This window comes from Ptychodera flava, unplaced genomic scaffold (assembly GCF_041260155.1).
Source record: "Ptychodera flava strain L36383 unplaced genomic scaffold, AS_Pfla_20210202 Scaffold_29__1_contigs__length_4469600_pilon, whole genome shotgun sequence".
Lineage (NCBI taxonomy): Eukaryota > Metazoa > Hemichordata > Enteropneusta > Ptychoderidae > Ptychodera > Ptychodera flava.
The window spans coordinates 4357878-4375309 of record NW_027248351.1 but is presented as its reverse complement, the minus strand read 5'-3'; the positions used below and the strand labels follow the sequence as shown (position 1 = coordinate 4375309).

The window sequence follows — 17432 nt, the reverse complement described above, 5'->3', positions numbered from 1 at the left end:
AATTTATATGAGATGTGTAAATTAACAAGAGGGTAAAGACTGGCCTGAATAATTACATATATTATATGAGAGTGTTCAAAAAAGAGTCAGTCCAACTACAAACCATAGATCATATTGCGGGAACACACCAGGATCATGGCATAGATAATTTTATAAAGGAGGCAGTCCAACTTGTACTCTTTTTCTTCAAATGATCTTTATGTCAGTAAAGAACTGAAATGAAACTGCCGGTTCTGGCGTACCCCCTCTCTAAGCCTCCACATCAATCAGGAGGCTCACAACAAGCAAGCATGCAACTCGCCTAAACACGCAGCTCTCGCAAAATCATGCGAGTTGTATTAGACTGGTGGTTCAGGGATTATAGTGAGAGCATCCCCCGTCTTTAAGCCCAAGCTCGCCTTCCAGAACCACCACCAGTAGCTCTTTGCCCTCTTTGTGATCTTCGCTGACTTCGAGGCCCTGAGCATGGGTAATTTGCGAGGAGGAACCCGAGGACAAGTCAAACAAAAGATTCTTGGCATCCTCAACATTAGTGTCGCAATAGCAATCAGCATACACCTTCAGTAGCGACTCCGTAACATAAGGTGCATTTTACAGGCAATAAAGCACAGCAACTCGTCGATAACGATATCATTATGAATATCCGAACGATTATTGGCGTCATCTTTATGACGCCAAACTCATTCTCTCTGACAACTGTCACATCGCCATTCATTGTCGCACTGTCTGTAAGACCTAAGCGTTTCTTCTTGCACCTTCTGACAGAGCATAAGATGTCCCTGACAGAGCTGCGACACCTTACTTGCAGTTGTTGCATTCCATTGGCGTGAATATGCAAATTGCTGCTTTACAAAGAGTTGCGCGTTCTTTGTCGGACACCACCATCTCGAAAATCAGAAACTCACCAAACCACAGAATTGACCTGCTGGTTTGATGACTGGGTGGCGTCAAGATATTAGTAAAAAACTCAGTACTGTATAATTGCTATTCAATGTTACAATAACACCAAAAATGGGTTTAGTACCTATGCATGTGAAATCGGGTCCGTCCTGACATTGTGCAAATCCTCATAAACCTTACAAATCCTCCTAATGATCCTTCATAGTGAATAATGCTTGTTTTATGCCATTATTTCTATTCTGCCATCGATGTTAAGGGGTTCGCTATTGGTTTTGCCTGTCTATTGACGTCGCTGTAGCTTAGTTGGTCAGATTGTTTTTAGTTCTCTGTAATGTTGTGTCGTAATAGTTTCTACATCGTGATTTCCCGAGGATGTAGGAGTTTCATGTTTTTCTTTCGGCGGCGATGAACATATTCTTAGAGTTGTCGATGCTTTTAAAACAATAAGGTTATTATCACAATTCGGCATGTAAGGCCCAAAATCCATGTATCATGCAATGACCTTATATTATATGCACATTTTGTCATTTCAATACGAACAGTCAAATTCGATTATTTTATTAGAGGAAAGAATAAAAGCATATTGCAGCACGGATAAAGCTGCCTTTAAGTTAAGCATATACACCATTAAGACGTTACTTTACTGTTTTTGTCGTTTTAATCGAACTTCAATGTTAAATGACCCAACAAAATCTAAATAAGCGAAACGCAAATATATGAATGGGTGTAATAAAATCAGCTACAAAACTTAATAGGGAAATATATTACTTACGCATTTTTAGGTATTTGATTAACCTAAACACGTGTTCGATGATGATGAGTGGTGGTGCTAATGTCGGTCTATCTACATATTCAAATATCAGTGCATATCGATGAAACTTCCAGATTAACTCTGCGTTTTCTTGCACTTTTCCAAACGTAAAACTGTGAGAATGAAAAAAACCTGAATCTATGGCACTTAGAAATATAACTTATTGTTAGTGCGCCATCGGTATCGATATTCACACTTAAATTTTCACAATAACTTACTACGTGTGTTGAGTAACTAAAATTTTCATCGTCTTGTTTGAAGAATCGTAACTGATTTTCCACACAGTGATAACATAGGATAATGCAGCGAATATATCCAATATATTTACATTTAGGCAAAGCGTTTTTTCGTATCAAAAGAGAACTGATCAAATTGTACCTGCGAAAAAGATTGAACAAAGTTTTACGTCTTTTAGTTTTCAGGTACATTCTACTGTTACTGAAAATTCATGTCTTTAATCAAATTTTGACAATAATTATCATTTTTGTATGCTGGAAAGCAAATTAGTGTCACGCAAGGATAGATACTTAAAAGAAATTTTCACAGACATCAAATTACAATGTTAGGAGAACAAAATCTACTTTGTGGGTATAAGAGGATTGCCCAATCGATATCACGACTCCGTTAATAATGTACTTGTATGTTACTTCAATATCAATAATCTTTTATTTCAACAAATGTTATTATGTGGCTAGCTAATCAATAAAAATTATGACAAGTGATCTTACCTGAACATGGCAATAAGGAGATTTATGAGTAAAATGTTGGAAATAAGTAAGTAGATTGCCGTTAGACCATGCACCACCCACTGATATTCGCCAACCTGGGGACAGACATTCATGAATCTTGGATCTTCATAACAAGTCACATTGTCAATGCGACCTGAGAAGAAAAACAAATATTACAAGCTATAATTGATTAATTTATGCAAGGCATCGAAACAAATGATTACGCTTGCTGTTGTATCTTTAATGTATGAGAGGATTTTGAGTGTATAAATAGTCACTTTCTTAAGTTCAGTAATATTTCCACCACAGTATTCATAGTTAAACCTATTCATACCATATACCATTTTTTCTTCATTGGAAAATGCATACGGGGATAACAGGACTGTGATCTTAAACAATTGAAGAAAACATGGAATCATCATAAATATATACCTTCGATTTCTTCCAAAAATAGTTCGCCATAAAGGTGCCAATAGGGTCTGTACAGAGTTCGAGTAATTAAATTAAGCTGTGGGTCCAAGTTTGGATACAAGATAGCCTCTACAGCAACACCAAATCCGACAATGAATAATATCAGTATGAAGAGGAAATAGGCGAGATCTTTCATCTGCAACAGAAAAGTAATTGATCGAGATTAAAATATTAAGCGAGTCCCTCCATAACTAACATTGCAGATGTCTCTGTGGACCATTACAATACGGTGGCTTTCAATCAAGTAATAAATTGTGACATACGGCAGTCCGTTACCTAGCGGAGAAGCCACACAAAGAACCGCTCTGTCAAATCCCCACAATTCTGTCAACCAGCAGAGCTATCAACCACGGGTAGAAAATACGGTGATTTCAGTCGAGTTCGAGCTCACAAACTAGGGTATCAGTCACCACTGAAGAAGCAACGGGCTGAACCGCTCGGCCAAATCCCCACTCTCAAAAAGTGTTGCAATAACCGGCTCAGTTGTTACATTTTTTCTGACTAAAAAGACCCCCCCCCCACACGTTGCAGATTTCAGAACCACTCATGCTCGCACGCTCTCTATCACACGTCGCACACAAACTTAACCGAAGCAATGGATATACATCGCTTAAACTGAGCGAAAGACAGCCTCAGGCACAATTTTGGGTAGAAAATACGGTATTATAGGTCGTTTACAACGTTTGAATTCCATTCGAGCTTCAACGGGAAACAAGTGTCGATCAATGAGTACAGCTGCTGTGATATCATCGAATTCTCGAGTCCGCGAAACAAGGTAAACTGCAGCATTTGGAAGTGATTGAAGGCTTCCGAGCTGAAATTTCCCAACACCATACAAAAGACTATTGCAGTAACCCAACTGAGAAGTAGCAAATGAATGGAACATCTTTCCTGTGATGGGTCTGTCTTGACGGATCTTGCCAATTCTATGCAGTGCATAAAACCCGTTCTTACACATGCGACCGATATGGTCTGACATCGGGCCGATGTGAGTAATTTTCACACCGACATTGCGAACTGTAGAGGACGGGGCAATATCCTACTCGCCAATTCTTAGACTGTAGAGTTTCACTGCATCGATCATTGGACGAGACGAAAACTTAACAACCTCCGTCTTCTCATCATTGAGAATTTGCATATTGGATTTCAGTTAGCTGAGGATTTCGTTGGCGCAAATCTAGAGGGAAACTCGAATTTCATAGGTCTACTACAACCAACATAAATCTGTGTATCATACGCATACATCATTTGATTATATCTTCGAGTGATGCTGTGCACAAAGTACAAAAAATCGTGCCCACAACCGAGCGATTTCGTCTTGCACGTTATCGGTGCTCATGTTACCGATATTGCGACGCGATTTTCTCGCCTGGGACCCATAACATGCTGTAAAAAAGTTTGCACTTACGCTCGTACACTCGCTATCACACTTGGCACACAAAATCTTTACATAAACATCCCTAACCTAAAAACCAAGTCCTTCAAAAAATAGAATGTGTAAACAAGATTGCATTTTTTGTAAATCGCCTCTTACCATTTGAAATATCATGATTGTCTTAGGTCCAACTTCTTTTAAAACAAAACCAAACTGAAGAGGGCGGAGACAGAATATGATATACGTCATGCAATACATCACTCTGGCGGCGACGAATACATTTGGTGGAAGGATAAGGCGTAATAGAAAAGACACTGCAAACAGCAAATACATGGCGAAATCCAAAATATTCCATACGTCGGAAATCCAGCTGATGACTTTGTATTTCATCGATTTTGCGGACGTGCGATCAACTGATCAAGAGAAAATGAGGTACAATTATGGAGAACGTTAATCAAAGAAGTATTGTGTCAAGCATTTGGAATATTTAGCGACATGTCATATTTTGCAAGGATTTTCGGAGGTGTTTCATCACGAAAGAAGGTTTCTCAGTTCACTTTGAAAAAAAAATAATTGTTTTAATGATCCGATATAATAAACATGACAAGTTACATAAAAAACGTAGCTACACTTCATTTATAACAAACTTCTACTAAATGCGGAGAATGAAGCATATATTCTGAATGTCAGAATGATAAGCAGAAGCTGTATCCTGACCTGTCTGCCTTCTTCCACTGCCATCGTAGTGACCCATACGACAACAATCCATTCGATGGTACGGGTGAGTTTGCTTCTCCGTACGGTCTCAAATCGGTCAATATAAAGAAGGCAAACAACAACAACAGTACTATGTACGAGACCTGGACCAAACATTGAATAAAAATGTCAGGAATCAGATTACAATCTCTCTTGTTTCACTTTTTCACGCCAAGCCATTGTTTTAACCGAGCTCGCCTGAATCTTCAGCATGGATATCAATGGCTGAGCAAATCCTTCCTTCTTCGTTTTAGGTAACAGACAATATCTGTTATTTTTTCTCTAGAAGGCAAATGTATATAATACGCTTTGCGTACAATTAGATATTATTTCCTAATATTTTTCTTCGTTTAGCGAAGAAAATACGAGTGACGTAATGACCGTGTCACCACGAGTCTTCTTCGACTCGTGGTGACACGGTCATTAAGTCACTCGTATTTTCCTTTGCTGAACGAAGAAAAGTATTAGGGAATAATATACTTATCCCATGCACAAGCCAAGAATTCGTTATTTTTTGCAAAATAAAATAAGTTTTCCTTGACGATTCCGCGTTTAAAACTTTTGAACTACTTTAGGAATAATATCAGTACGCCGTGCACAAGTTGTCAATCATTTCCAGTCGTCCGTCGCGTGCGTGAGCGTTCACGTTCGTTCGTGTGTGGAGCAAATGACAGCTCTCGGTGTACACGTAGGCTGCCTTCCGCAAAGTTATACTCTATTTCAAAGATAGCATAGTCCTAGAAATTTATCACAGACGAAGATACGCTATTTTTCGGGAACAAATATCGACTGAATCTCGACGGCGCGAACACTGTAAACGTCGCGCCTGACCCTGTTTGCAATGCTTACGGAACCCACGGTAACGCGACCAGCTTCGAGTTCGTTGTTTCCGCAAATTATTCACGTAATTCCTTCGGAATATACAGGCGGTACACTCTTGTGTTTACATTGTTCGGATTATTAATGTCGTAGTCTGTGAAAATATCGATTTCATTACATGACTTTTGGAGGCATGGACACCGCACTTGACCCCCTTGTTGCAGTGGAAACCGTATGTCTACCACATGAAAGTACACAGTGCGTCGAAAGTTCAGGCGTCGGCGGGGTCCATACGAATACGAACCCCCGTGCATATCGGCGACAAAACTCAAACACGAGGTCTAAAAAATTGCCCAGTTGATGTATTGTGAGATTCTAATAATCAGGACTAATGTTTGCGATATTTTCACGTCAGACACAGTTTGATCATGGGAGAATTATCGGCCGCCATGTTGTTTGTTTACATATTTACGAGGACACCGAAGATCGACCAAAAAAAAGGTCCAACGCACCAAAATTGATGACATAGACGAGGGTTGTCGTGACGTAGAACGACCAGAGATTTAATCCCGTATTTTTTGTTCGGAGACGACAAACTTGGCTTGTGCATGTGATAATATCCAATGAATTTTCACCCCTAAATTTTTTAAGGACTTAATCAGGGAGCCTAAAGAACACTTTGCGTTATTTCAATCATGAGGGGTACCCTCTATAGCCTTTGGAAGCAAACGGATCCCCTACGATCATGTAATTTTTTTAAAATCCTTTTCTTTGTCATAGTCTCGTTAAGGTTTGCCTAAACAAGAATTATGCAATGAAATCTTACTGGATACTAAAATGTGCAGTTAAAAGTTAACAAGAATAGCTGTGTTGCAAAGTAGTTGACAATACCTGAAATAAAGGTTACAGTTACGGTAATAGCGCCTGAAAAGTGAAAAACTTAAAGTTTTGCTTAATCTTTCCTCCAATAGTATTTTAAACATTCTCTTTAAAATCAAAATTATAATCTTGGGTCACCGTTCAAATTTTGGTACCAGATAAACAAATTGCTCATGATTTACCGATTTCTTGAAATCAAAATGGCCGCCATCCCAGTGTAAATTCAATGGGGAACAAAATTGTCAGTTTTCTAAAAATTACGACGATGAGAAGATTTTTTACAACAAGAGCGTCAAAAGGAACCCTCATATCAGAAGAGAATTGTAAACGTGGTGGTGTCCGAATATCTTTCCCCAAGGGACATTCTCTCTTTATGGATCTTTCAAAATGGATTAATGATTGGTTATCATCAAAAGATAATACAATTATTCAATGTTTTTATTTCAGTTTTGTTGTAGTTTGGTTTAAAGTTAACATTTTATTGCACAATTATTTGTTTGCTACTCGTAAACAAAGAGGAAGAACTGGATGCTTACAAAATTATACACAATTTGGTGATCGGTGCTGTGTAATAGGTTCTCACTGATATGAAGAAGCGTTCAATCTTGCCAGGTTTTCCGGAGGCTCCCTTTCTATTATCGCTACTTCCAGAGCTCTCTTCAGGATACTCGTTAAGAAGCATCATGACTGGAAAGATTGGTAAAATAATCCCAACGAAAAACTGTAAATTAAAGATCGAGAAAGGGTTGGATACAAAATGAGCGAGGATTTCCACGCAAAATGGTTACTTATCATAATTTACATTCAGCTTCAATAAATGGAACGGACTCAGTTTTGCACATGATGATTAATGTAATAACTGGCGAGATACATTGTTATGATTTATGATTTATTTTCAAGATCAACAAACAGTCTATTTTGTCTTTAAGAAAACGTAATACGGTACAATAGAGAGACGTTCATCGCTAGATTGTTATTGCAAAGGCGATGTTGGAAGGTGATTTCCGTGATAATACTACTAAAAAGTATCTTAGAACGTCAATCATTTAGGTATACGTACAACAATCCATTGCTTCCTTGAAGAGATAGACAAGTTTCCGTTCCAGTCACTCTGAAGTTTGCTCTGACAACAATCGTGTCCCATAAAATTCCTGTTATTGCTCGAATATGCAGTGGATAAACATGTAGTTTTTCCAAACGCAGGTAGAGTGCGCACTACTGCCAGCTCACAATTTCTGCTGTCAGCCTCATACATCCTCTCCAACGTGCCGAGGGCCACATCTTCAAACTCACTGAAGGGGTAAGAGAAGATTTGCAGAAGTATGCAATGAAAGTTATTTGTGAGTTATTTGTCGTGCGATATAATCACGTTTACATAGGCGCCATATTGATTGATTAGAAAATTGCTTACAAGCATAGTCCAATGGTCACTTACCATGCATGTTCTAAATGTCAGAGTGTAAGGTAAGTTTGTTTTTCCTCTTTGCATACACAGACAATTCTCGAAGGATTCTACTGGCGATTAGAGCTGTACCTGTGACGAAAGGAAATAACTTGAAATTCAATGAAATTCAATTATATATAGTGTTTTTACCACAAAGGTATACTTCAGATGATCGGTGACTAGCTTTTATGTAATTTTATTCCATGACTTACTGAAGAGGCGACACGGCACCACTGTCATAAAACAAAGACGTCTTAAAAAGTGGCTCTGTGCATAGCTATACAATGCATTGTGGGAGACTGCATTTGGAAAACTATCGATAGACAAACTGCAGAATTTCAATTAGATTGTTTGGGCACGGGATATCCTTGTAATGGTTTATTTCGTGGCTTAAATAAGGTTATTTTGTTGAACAGGTACCCAGACAAACTCAGCTGATGGATTATACAAGTGTTCATTTTCATATGATATACATTCTCAATTTCGATTACTTAGTTGGGTTTGTTTCAGAAATGTTGTAAAGCTTATTTGGTTTGACCGTTACGATTGCATGCAGGCCAGTTATTACAGCCGGGGATGGGCCATCAAAGTCCAGGGGTACCTTAAATTTGAAAACTGCAAAGGGGGGGGGGGTGTCATGTATTTTTCAAACAGCACAGAAGGGTGTCACTTAATTTCCATAAGTATCCGTCCTGTCAAAAAGCTACTTCAGTATTCAGAAATATTCTTCGGAGATAAAAATGATTCGCTGCATGATTTCATTTTCTGAAGTCATTTAAGGTAAAGGGCGACGAATTCGGACGCGCACACGCTTTAGAACGTTTCTGCGCAGATTTGACTCCAGCCTGCCGCAAATGGGTTATTTTGTAGCGCATGTATTTAACATCACCTGTCATTTGTTGAAATTGCGCTTTACCTAATTTTTTGAGTCTTAGAAATGCATTGTGACCTATAACCTTGTCATATTTTGACCCCTAGGAAGCTGGTTTTTATTCAATATGAGCGAAAAATTAACATTTCTCTCCCATTTATATGGCGCAAATTACCCATTCACCTGGAGATATTGTATAAAGTAGCGTGGTGACACCTTTTATTAAAGTGTAAACTAAATGGTATTATGTCAGGAGTTTATTCGCCAAGTTTGGTCAAAATGACACCATTCAAAACGACAGGAAGAAAGTTCGAAAATTATGTAGTGATATACTTTCGATATCGTCATTTTGTAATCGATACTTATGTTAAAATTTCTTCACAAACATCATGAAAACTATACATTCAATAAATATGGATCTTAAGTCTTGGTATTTATTAAAATTAACTCATTTGCTAAGCGTTTTATAATTGCTTTCTTTAGTTTAAGTGAATTATATCATTTTTATTTATTTCTAATGACGCCATTTTAACGTCCGTTTCCATGGAAACAAGCGTGGTGACCCCCATTTTTTATTTCATTTTTGCACTTGCACAACTTCCAAGAATATCTGTGCAAAGTTTCAAGAAAATGACACCACAACTTAATTTTGACGTAATTCGTAGTACTTCACCTCAACTGTAAATCTGAGCAAAAGTGTAATAATCTGTCACATGAACATCTTGCCTTGGCGAAACTCTGAGGCTTTTCGTCTCTTAATTCGAGCTCAGTGAAGGCAATGACCGAAAGCAATTACTTACATATTAAAGATATAGCAAATTTTGTCAGGGAAAATATTTAACAGATGCCTGTAGACTACTAGCACCATGAAAAGTAAAATTATACTTTTTGGTGAAATTCCAATATCATAATTGTTGTCCACATCTGAACGTTCAAAACCATATTTGAATCCAGTACTTTTGTATCAATTGTCAAAAACCTATAAAAGCACAGATTAAGTTACTTTAGCATTGTGAAAATAATCATAGTTTTCTCATAGACTCCAATGTAAAGTGAATCAACGTATTGGTGAAATTCCAAAATCCTATTTTTTGCACACATATTAAGCTATTAGAAACCAACTACTTGATGCAGCCTTTAACAGTTCAAAAGATTTTTGGTCGATTTTGAAAGAAGTTGTCAAACGAGGGGATGATTCATCCGTTGATATGGACATCCAATCATGGTATAAGCATTTTCATAATTTGTTTAACAATATATATATGGTTCTGAGAATGATAACATTTTTCTGAATAGTGTTGAAGAAGAATTGAATAACAACATACTAAGTAACCAAGGTGACCTGGATAATGACTTTGATGATGGCAATGTTGACTTCAGAGATTTTGTTTACTCTAGAATCACAGAGGAAGAAGTTCTATTTAGTCTTGCGGAGTTAAAACATCGTGCCAATCTTAGTTCAACTGTTCAATTTTATTACGGATTCTTGTGTTTTCCTTTCAGAGTGGACCACAGCTATTATCATCCCTTTGTTTAAAAAAGGTGGCAAATCTGATGTTAACAACTACAGAGGAATATACTTTTAAACAATTCGAAAAATTTAACCGCAATTCTAAACCGTCGGCTTTGCAATTGGTCTAAGGTTACAAATGTACTCTTTGACTGTCATGCCGGATTTTCCTAAGGCCATAGCACTTTAGATAATATTTTTGTACTATATGCAATTATATCTTAGTTTCAGACATGGAAAAGTTTACTGAAGTTTTATGGATTTCTCAAGGGCATTTGATTTGGTAATCATTCTCTCTTACTGTATAAATTGAAATGCCTCGGTGTAAATGGAAAGATGTACTGAATTTTACACTCCATGTATAGTGATTTGAAAGGCTGTGTCAGATCCAGAAATGTTACTTCACATTATTTAAAATGTCCACCAGGTGTCAGACAAGGGTGCATACTAAGCCCAATACTGTTTTCGTTTCTTTATTGAGGAGCTGAATTCCATGATTTCAAATACTGGCAGAATGGGTACACAACTCACACAAGACATTATTGACCTTTTTTGCTTGCTCTATGCTGATGACATGGTAATTTTTGCCGATTCTGTCCGTATTTTACAAGCTCTTATAGACCTGCTGTCCCTATTCTGCCAAAAATGGTGTATGTCTGTCAACCTTGAAAAATCTAAGTTTGTCATTTTCCGCAAAGGGGGCACCAAACGGCTCAAGAAAATTGGCTTTTTAACAATTCCAAAATTGAAGTTGTTTCTCACTATAAATATTTGGGCCTTGTTTTGTCCTCTCTTAACATCTGGTCTAAAACTGTTTCAACGTTGGCAGGACAAGCTAACAAATCCCTTAACCAGTTTCCTAGTGCAAGTCATAGAATTGGACAGTTCCCATTTAAGTGTCATTTTAAAATTTTAGATTCTTTTATTATACCAATTTTATGTTATAGATCTGAGATAAGGGGATTGCAATATTATGATGTAATTGAAATAGTTCAAGAAAGTGGTATCGACGTTTACGATAAGTCAATAAGACTACCTCAAACGAGGCAGTGCTCGGAGAATGTGGACTGCTTCCTATTTTCGTTTTTACAGTCAAACGTTGTATTAGTTATTGATTAAAGTTGCTGCAAATGTCTTCTGACAGACTGCCTCGTCAGACATATATCATGTTATTTAACCTTGATTTATTAGGGAGACATACTTGGGCAACATCAGTCAAACATTTTTATTTTCACATGGTCTTGGAAATGCATGGGTAGCACAGGAAGTCGGAGATGAAACCACTTTTTAAAACTTGCTATATACCAGAGTGTCAGATATCTGCAAACAAAGCTGGTCTGAAAAACTTGTAGAAAAGCCAAAGATGCGCTCGTATAGAGTGTTCAAGAGCTTACTGGAACCAGAGAAGTACCTTTTCCTGAATTGTAATTGTAAATTTATCCAAGCTTTTGCACGTTTTCGTTGTTCGTCCTCTGATTTAGCAATCGAGGTTGGTAGACATGAAGGTATAGACCCACACCTCAGAATATGTAAGATTTGTAACACAGGTGACATCGAAGATGAGTACCACTTTCTCTTAATTTGTCCAATGTATAATCTCCTCAGAATCAAGTTTTTACCGCGATTTACATATGTTGAACCAAACAATAACAAATTTCGAGCACTAATGTCTATGTCAGATAATAAGACACTCATCGACCTTTGCAAATATGTATTCAAAGCCTTGGAGTTGAGATCTTCACTTGTTATATCTGCGTAATGTGTTTGTGTTATGTAATAACTTGCGCATCACCTATAATTATTATTTCACTACTAGTCGTATATCCCTTTTGCATATGGGCTGGAGCGATAAACCCACTAATATCAATATTTAACTATCTTAGTCTAATAAAGTACTTTGAAATGAATTATCAAATGGCTATAAATACACAGATTTAGCTTGTTTTGTGTTAAAAATTATTCATAGTTTCCTCATAGACTCACATGTATAATGAATGGACGTTTTCAGTGAAATTCCAAAATCAAATTTCTTGTACACATTATATGCACCTGTAACCATCATATTCTAATCAAGTACAATTATGTTATTAATTATCCAATGTCTGTATATATACAAGTATAACAAGTTTTTATTGGAAAAAAAAAATATCCAAAGTTTTTATCATAGACTCCCATGTCTAGTGGATGAACATTCTTGGTAAAATTCCGAAGTCAAATTTTTTGTACACATACAAGTTGTAATTATGTCAATTATTAAATGTCGATAAATGCATAGATATTGATAATTTTGTATTGAAAAAGTATTTACAAGTATTACATAGTTTTGTCACAGACTACCATGTAAAGTGAATCAACATTATCAACAGATGATTATCAATTAAATCCAAATGTCAAATTTTGTACACTCACGCTTGCGCCAAAAAAATTGCGATCCAGTTGTAATCTCTGCCCAATCCCTTTGTGAGGGAATTTTGAAATCATAGCGTATAAGAAGAGGAAATTTGAACATAAACACCTTGTGAGTTTGTTAGGCGGATCATTTGAAAAAATCTGGGAATCATTTTATGGGTTTTATTGCCACAGGTGCTTGTGTATGCAGCTTCACTAAAGCAACGGGGGGGGGGGGGTGTTGTTATCTTAAAAGGGAGTCATGAATGTTTTGGTGCAATGGGTAGGGGGTTGACTTATTTTGACTGATGCGCAGGAAGAATTTGCCGGCCCTACCCCGGCCATAATAACTGAACGCTCCCTCCTCAGAGGTCTTCCTTACTTCAGGTAGAAAGGTTATACTATCAACTCCTTGTAGCAATATTCAGCTGGAGTGAAATTTTGATTGTTTCTTTTAAGGGGACAAAGTGGGCCATTTTTAAGTATTTTTAAATGGGCCAAATAAATAAAACCGTCGCAAACATGAATTAATGGTCATGACCATTAATTCATTTTCGCAATGGTTTCATGTATCATTTCTAAAACCGGGGTTGAATATATGTATGGTCACCCATTCATTCAGTATCTTTCAACATGTCAAACATTATAAGTAGTATCTCGCATTAAACAAAATTCATAAAAACTGGCTGACTTTGTCCCTTTAAAGCTCAGACATGATATACTGAACTTTAAAATAGCAGTATTGTGTTTGTTCTGTTTTGTTGTTTGTTTGTTTTTTTTGTTTGTTTGTTTTATCTCCGAGTCCATGCTCGTTTCGGTGCATTCCCTTTGCCATTTGACACTGAAAAAGTCCTCGCTTAGGAAGAAGTCCTAGTACACCTCTGTTACAATGTAGGTAAATGTAACAGTTAAAATGACGTTGCTTATATTTTCCAATTATCGAAGACAAAAGACACAAACCGATACTGCCAGTGGTCAGTCTTTTCAAGAACAAAATGGCCAGCTTTCTTCTATTCAGCAAAACTGCCCACAGGAATAGGTGTTTGTTAGGATCTGATACATTGGCTTTCTCTGGTCTCCCATTAAACTCTTTATAGAGCGCACTGTATTCATCGCCTGTCAGCTTCCGAAGTAACGATCCGATATCTTCCAGACATTTCTCCTGAAAGAGATTAAAATGAGAGTGACACCAGTGTGAAGTGTTACGGAGCATAGCAATGAACATGCAGAAGAAAAAGATACTTACCAATTTTTCCCTTTTTAACTCTTTCTTGAACATATGTAACGGGTCCTCGACGTCCATCTGAAGAACCTGTATACAAGAGTGGTAAAAGTATTATTTAATATAGGGCTCATTTTTTTCATTCATAGCCATAATTGGCCGTTCGTTCTTATATCACCAATATTTTATTCGATACTTGTTAGAGGTGTTTATCCTTTAGTGACTGTATACCACAACATTTTTTTTACAATACAGCCTACGATATCCAAAAGGCGTATTCAAAATGTTGAAGAAATTTAGCAATTATTCTGGGAATTCAAACATTTTGAAACATTGTGCGATTTTCAAAAGACAAATCAAAAGTACGATAATTTCATTTTTGAAATGTGCGACCGTAAAGATAAAGAGCACTAAATACCTTTTGGTATAATTCGCACAGCCTTCCATAGGTCAAATATTCGTTAATATCCACGATATAGTTGAGTAAAAAAAGCTCCACAAAATCGGCCTTATTGTCGATCAGCAATTTCGAAAAAAATTTCGATGATTTCCTGCAAAGTAATCATGAAATGCTCTCTATGCTTCAGCAAACGAAGTAAAGGGTAATAGCATATATATATATAATATATATATATATATATATATATATATATATATATATATATATATATAGTAGTATAAAATCAGTAAAATTCAGTTTTTACCAGTAATTTTCACAGTAAATGAGTTTTAGAAATAAACTGAACCACCATTACAGCTAAAAATCAAATACGAATGCATCTGAAATAATTATATGTATTCTAGGTGTTCGTCAAACGTAAAGATACAGGAACAATTTACTAGGAATAATCATTCAAATAACAAAACTATGTGATGATATATTTCAGAGGAGATAAAGTTTGCTCGAAATTATGAATTGATGCTGAAAAGTGAACGCCATTGTTGTTTTTATACATTTAAAAGTGGTTTATTTACGGAAACTGAAAGGCAAAGTTGAATGCTATAATGCGGACAATTTCGAAGCATAGCTCTTTACCTAAACTCAAGCAAAAACTGTTCTGTGTTAACATACAAAATGCTCTATTTAGTACGTAGTTACGTTTGATAAATTTGAATAGGGTCCTCGAAATCAACGCCTAAAGCTGATCACAGTTTTGTTTTTACTAAAAATGAAAAATCAACCCTAAATCATACAAAGGTGCAAATAGTCATTAAAAATGACAGGGGACTCACCAAAGTTGATGCAACAATCTGGTGACAAAATTATACAAAGCGGAACACTATTTAGAAATAGACGTAGATATAAAACAAGGTGTTTTCATGAATTGTTTCTTGTTAATTTAAGTTTGTTATACCTCGGGTTTCTGTATTCTGTCCGCCTTTTCGAAGAGTTCTTCGACAGTATCATACCTATTCAACACAATAGCCAATTTCAGTTCTTCAAAAGTATCAAGGCTGTCATTTTAGTTTCTGCAAAAACAATAACAATAGAATTGTTTTGTCAAAATATTTCAAGTGTTTGATGATATAATAAGCGTCATTTGATACCATAGAACTTTGCCATTGAACGCTTATTTGGTAGCACTTGTATGGATTGATTGCCTCTTGAATATACATCTCTTGAAGCAAAGTGACTTGTGGGTCAGTTTTTTACATATTTTTTCAATAAGGTCGATAAAGTTATTATCCTGGAATTTCCTTGAAAACTTCCACGGTGACAGAACACATTCATACCCAACAATTGACTGTATCAACTAGCACCCGTCTGAGACAATATTCAACCAGCAACAGGATATATAACTTGAAAAGCTGTAAATGGAGGAAAAATTCTAATGTATCCCGTTGCTTTACAGGGAGAATTTGTCAGTACAGTTAGGTTAGCATTCACTTTTTACTCGGAGGGAGACAGGTGAAATTTAAGTAACGTAAGAAAAGTTGATCGCCTAAAAAGTCTTCATTCTAAAATATGGTCATAACTAAGTTCAGCGCATTGTAAGATATGATCAACACAGTAAAACCTGATGCGATCGATAAAATAATGTTGCTATGGTTTGCCATCAAGATGTAGAGATACGTGGAATTTAAAGGCACAGCCACATAACTTTGATCTGTGAACACTATCTATAACTTTGGGATACTTGTAAAAATTTGGTTTTGAGTTCTTAAATTCGAGTTTCTCCTAAAATATTTATTTATTGACGGTAATGTGTGGCATAACTAATGGCAATTAAAAGTTAATTTTAGTCTAGACTTAAATGCAATTTTTCACAATAACAACACTACTTGCACACATATTGCATGTGTTGAAAAGCTAAATAGTTTGCATTTCATCCTACTGTTTTAAAGATAGAGGAGCACGAAGTAAAGCTGATTGTGTAATCTCCTTGTCACCTGAGAAACTAAACTTTTATTATAGTATTATTAAATTTTGATTGTCTGTCATCAGGTCTAATCTTCATAGTAGCATGATTATTTGTAGTGTACTATCTATTATTTTGAATCTTCTGTTCTACTTTCTTAATGCAATTGTTCCAACCAAATGTTTTGTAAATAATTCCCTTCAAACTGTCTGTAGTAAAATTTTAAAAGTTAAAATCCACGTAACACTTGTATAAAACTCGAAATCCTGCCCTCACACCCCACATACACCCCTATAATCCACACTGGCCACTTCCCCATAAAATTTAGGCATACAATTTAACATCATTTGTTAAATCCTCTTGGCGACACCTTGTAAACTCCCACATGTGACGATACGACTCAAAGTACATGCACAGTATAAGAAAGTCAAATGTAGGTCGATTCATATTTTCCAGAGAATACACCAATTAATAGACACCAGCACAAAATTACTTTAAAAAATACCAAAAATACTGAGTTTTAGCGGTATTGATGTTTTCGAACAGTAAGCCACTTACCTTTCCATATTTCATTTACGATATCTACAAAATTCGATTCATCCTTTTGGAATATGGCTATCTGAAAGTAAACATATGCCCGAAGAATATTTGCAAATGCTTTTTTTTCAAGCTATGAGATAAAGATCAACACATATACCTGTTATAAGATTGAGCACGTTTAGAAAAAAATCAACAGTTTATGAATTTATCTTGGAGAAATATCATTATAAGTGATTTATTACGATTGTATGGCTTTTGATAGCTGTCGCAGAGGGGAGAAAGGCAAATGCACCACTTCTACTCGAGAATTACTTAACCGAGCCTCCCAACACTTTCTTCATTTGTCACTGCAAGTGGA

The 17432-nt window shown here is 36.3% G+C and overlaps 1 protein-coding gene and 1 long non-coding RNA gene across 2 annotated transcripts; both read right to left on the bottom strand.

The window, feature by feature from the left end:
• Positions 1–1706: 1706 nt before the first annotated feature.
• Positions 1707–2990, bottom strand: LOC139127101 (uncharacterized). Its single transcript, XR_011550927.1, has 3 exons — positions 2872–2990; positions 2440–2593; positions 1707–1824 (listed from the first exon to the last, which is right to left on the bottom strand). It is a non-coding gene; the product is annotated as an uncharacterized lncRNA (long non-coding RNA).
• A 5194-nt stretch (positions 2991–8184) lies between these two features.
• LOC139127155 (uncharacterized) lies at positions 8185–17100 on the bottom strand. The gene is made up of 5 exons (XM_070693074.1): positions 17093–17100; positions 15530–15584; positions 14199–14264; positions 13913–14114; positions 8185–8273 (listed from the first exon to the last, which is right to left on the bottom strand). The coding sequence occupies exons 1-5, from the start codon at positions 17098–17100 to the stop codon at positions 8185–8187; spliced, it is 420 nt and encodes a 139-aa protein (XP_070549175.1).
• Between the last annotated feature and the right edge of the window lie 332 nt (positions 17101–17432).

Bases quoted from the DNA above. Each gene is read 5' to 3' on its own strand.
- LOC139127155 (XM_070693074.1), bottom strand. The intron at 14,265-15,529 runs GTATAACAAACT...TCTTGTATACAG, and splicing joins ACAGAATACAGAAACCCGAG to GTTCTTCAGATGGACGTCGA. The intron at 8,274-13,912 runs GTTTGTGTCTTT...CTTTCGTCACAG, and splicing joins ACTGACCACTGGCAGTATCG to GTACAGCTCTAATCGCCAGT.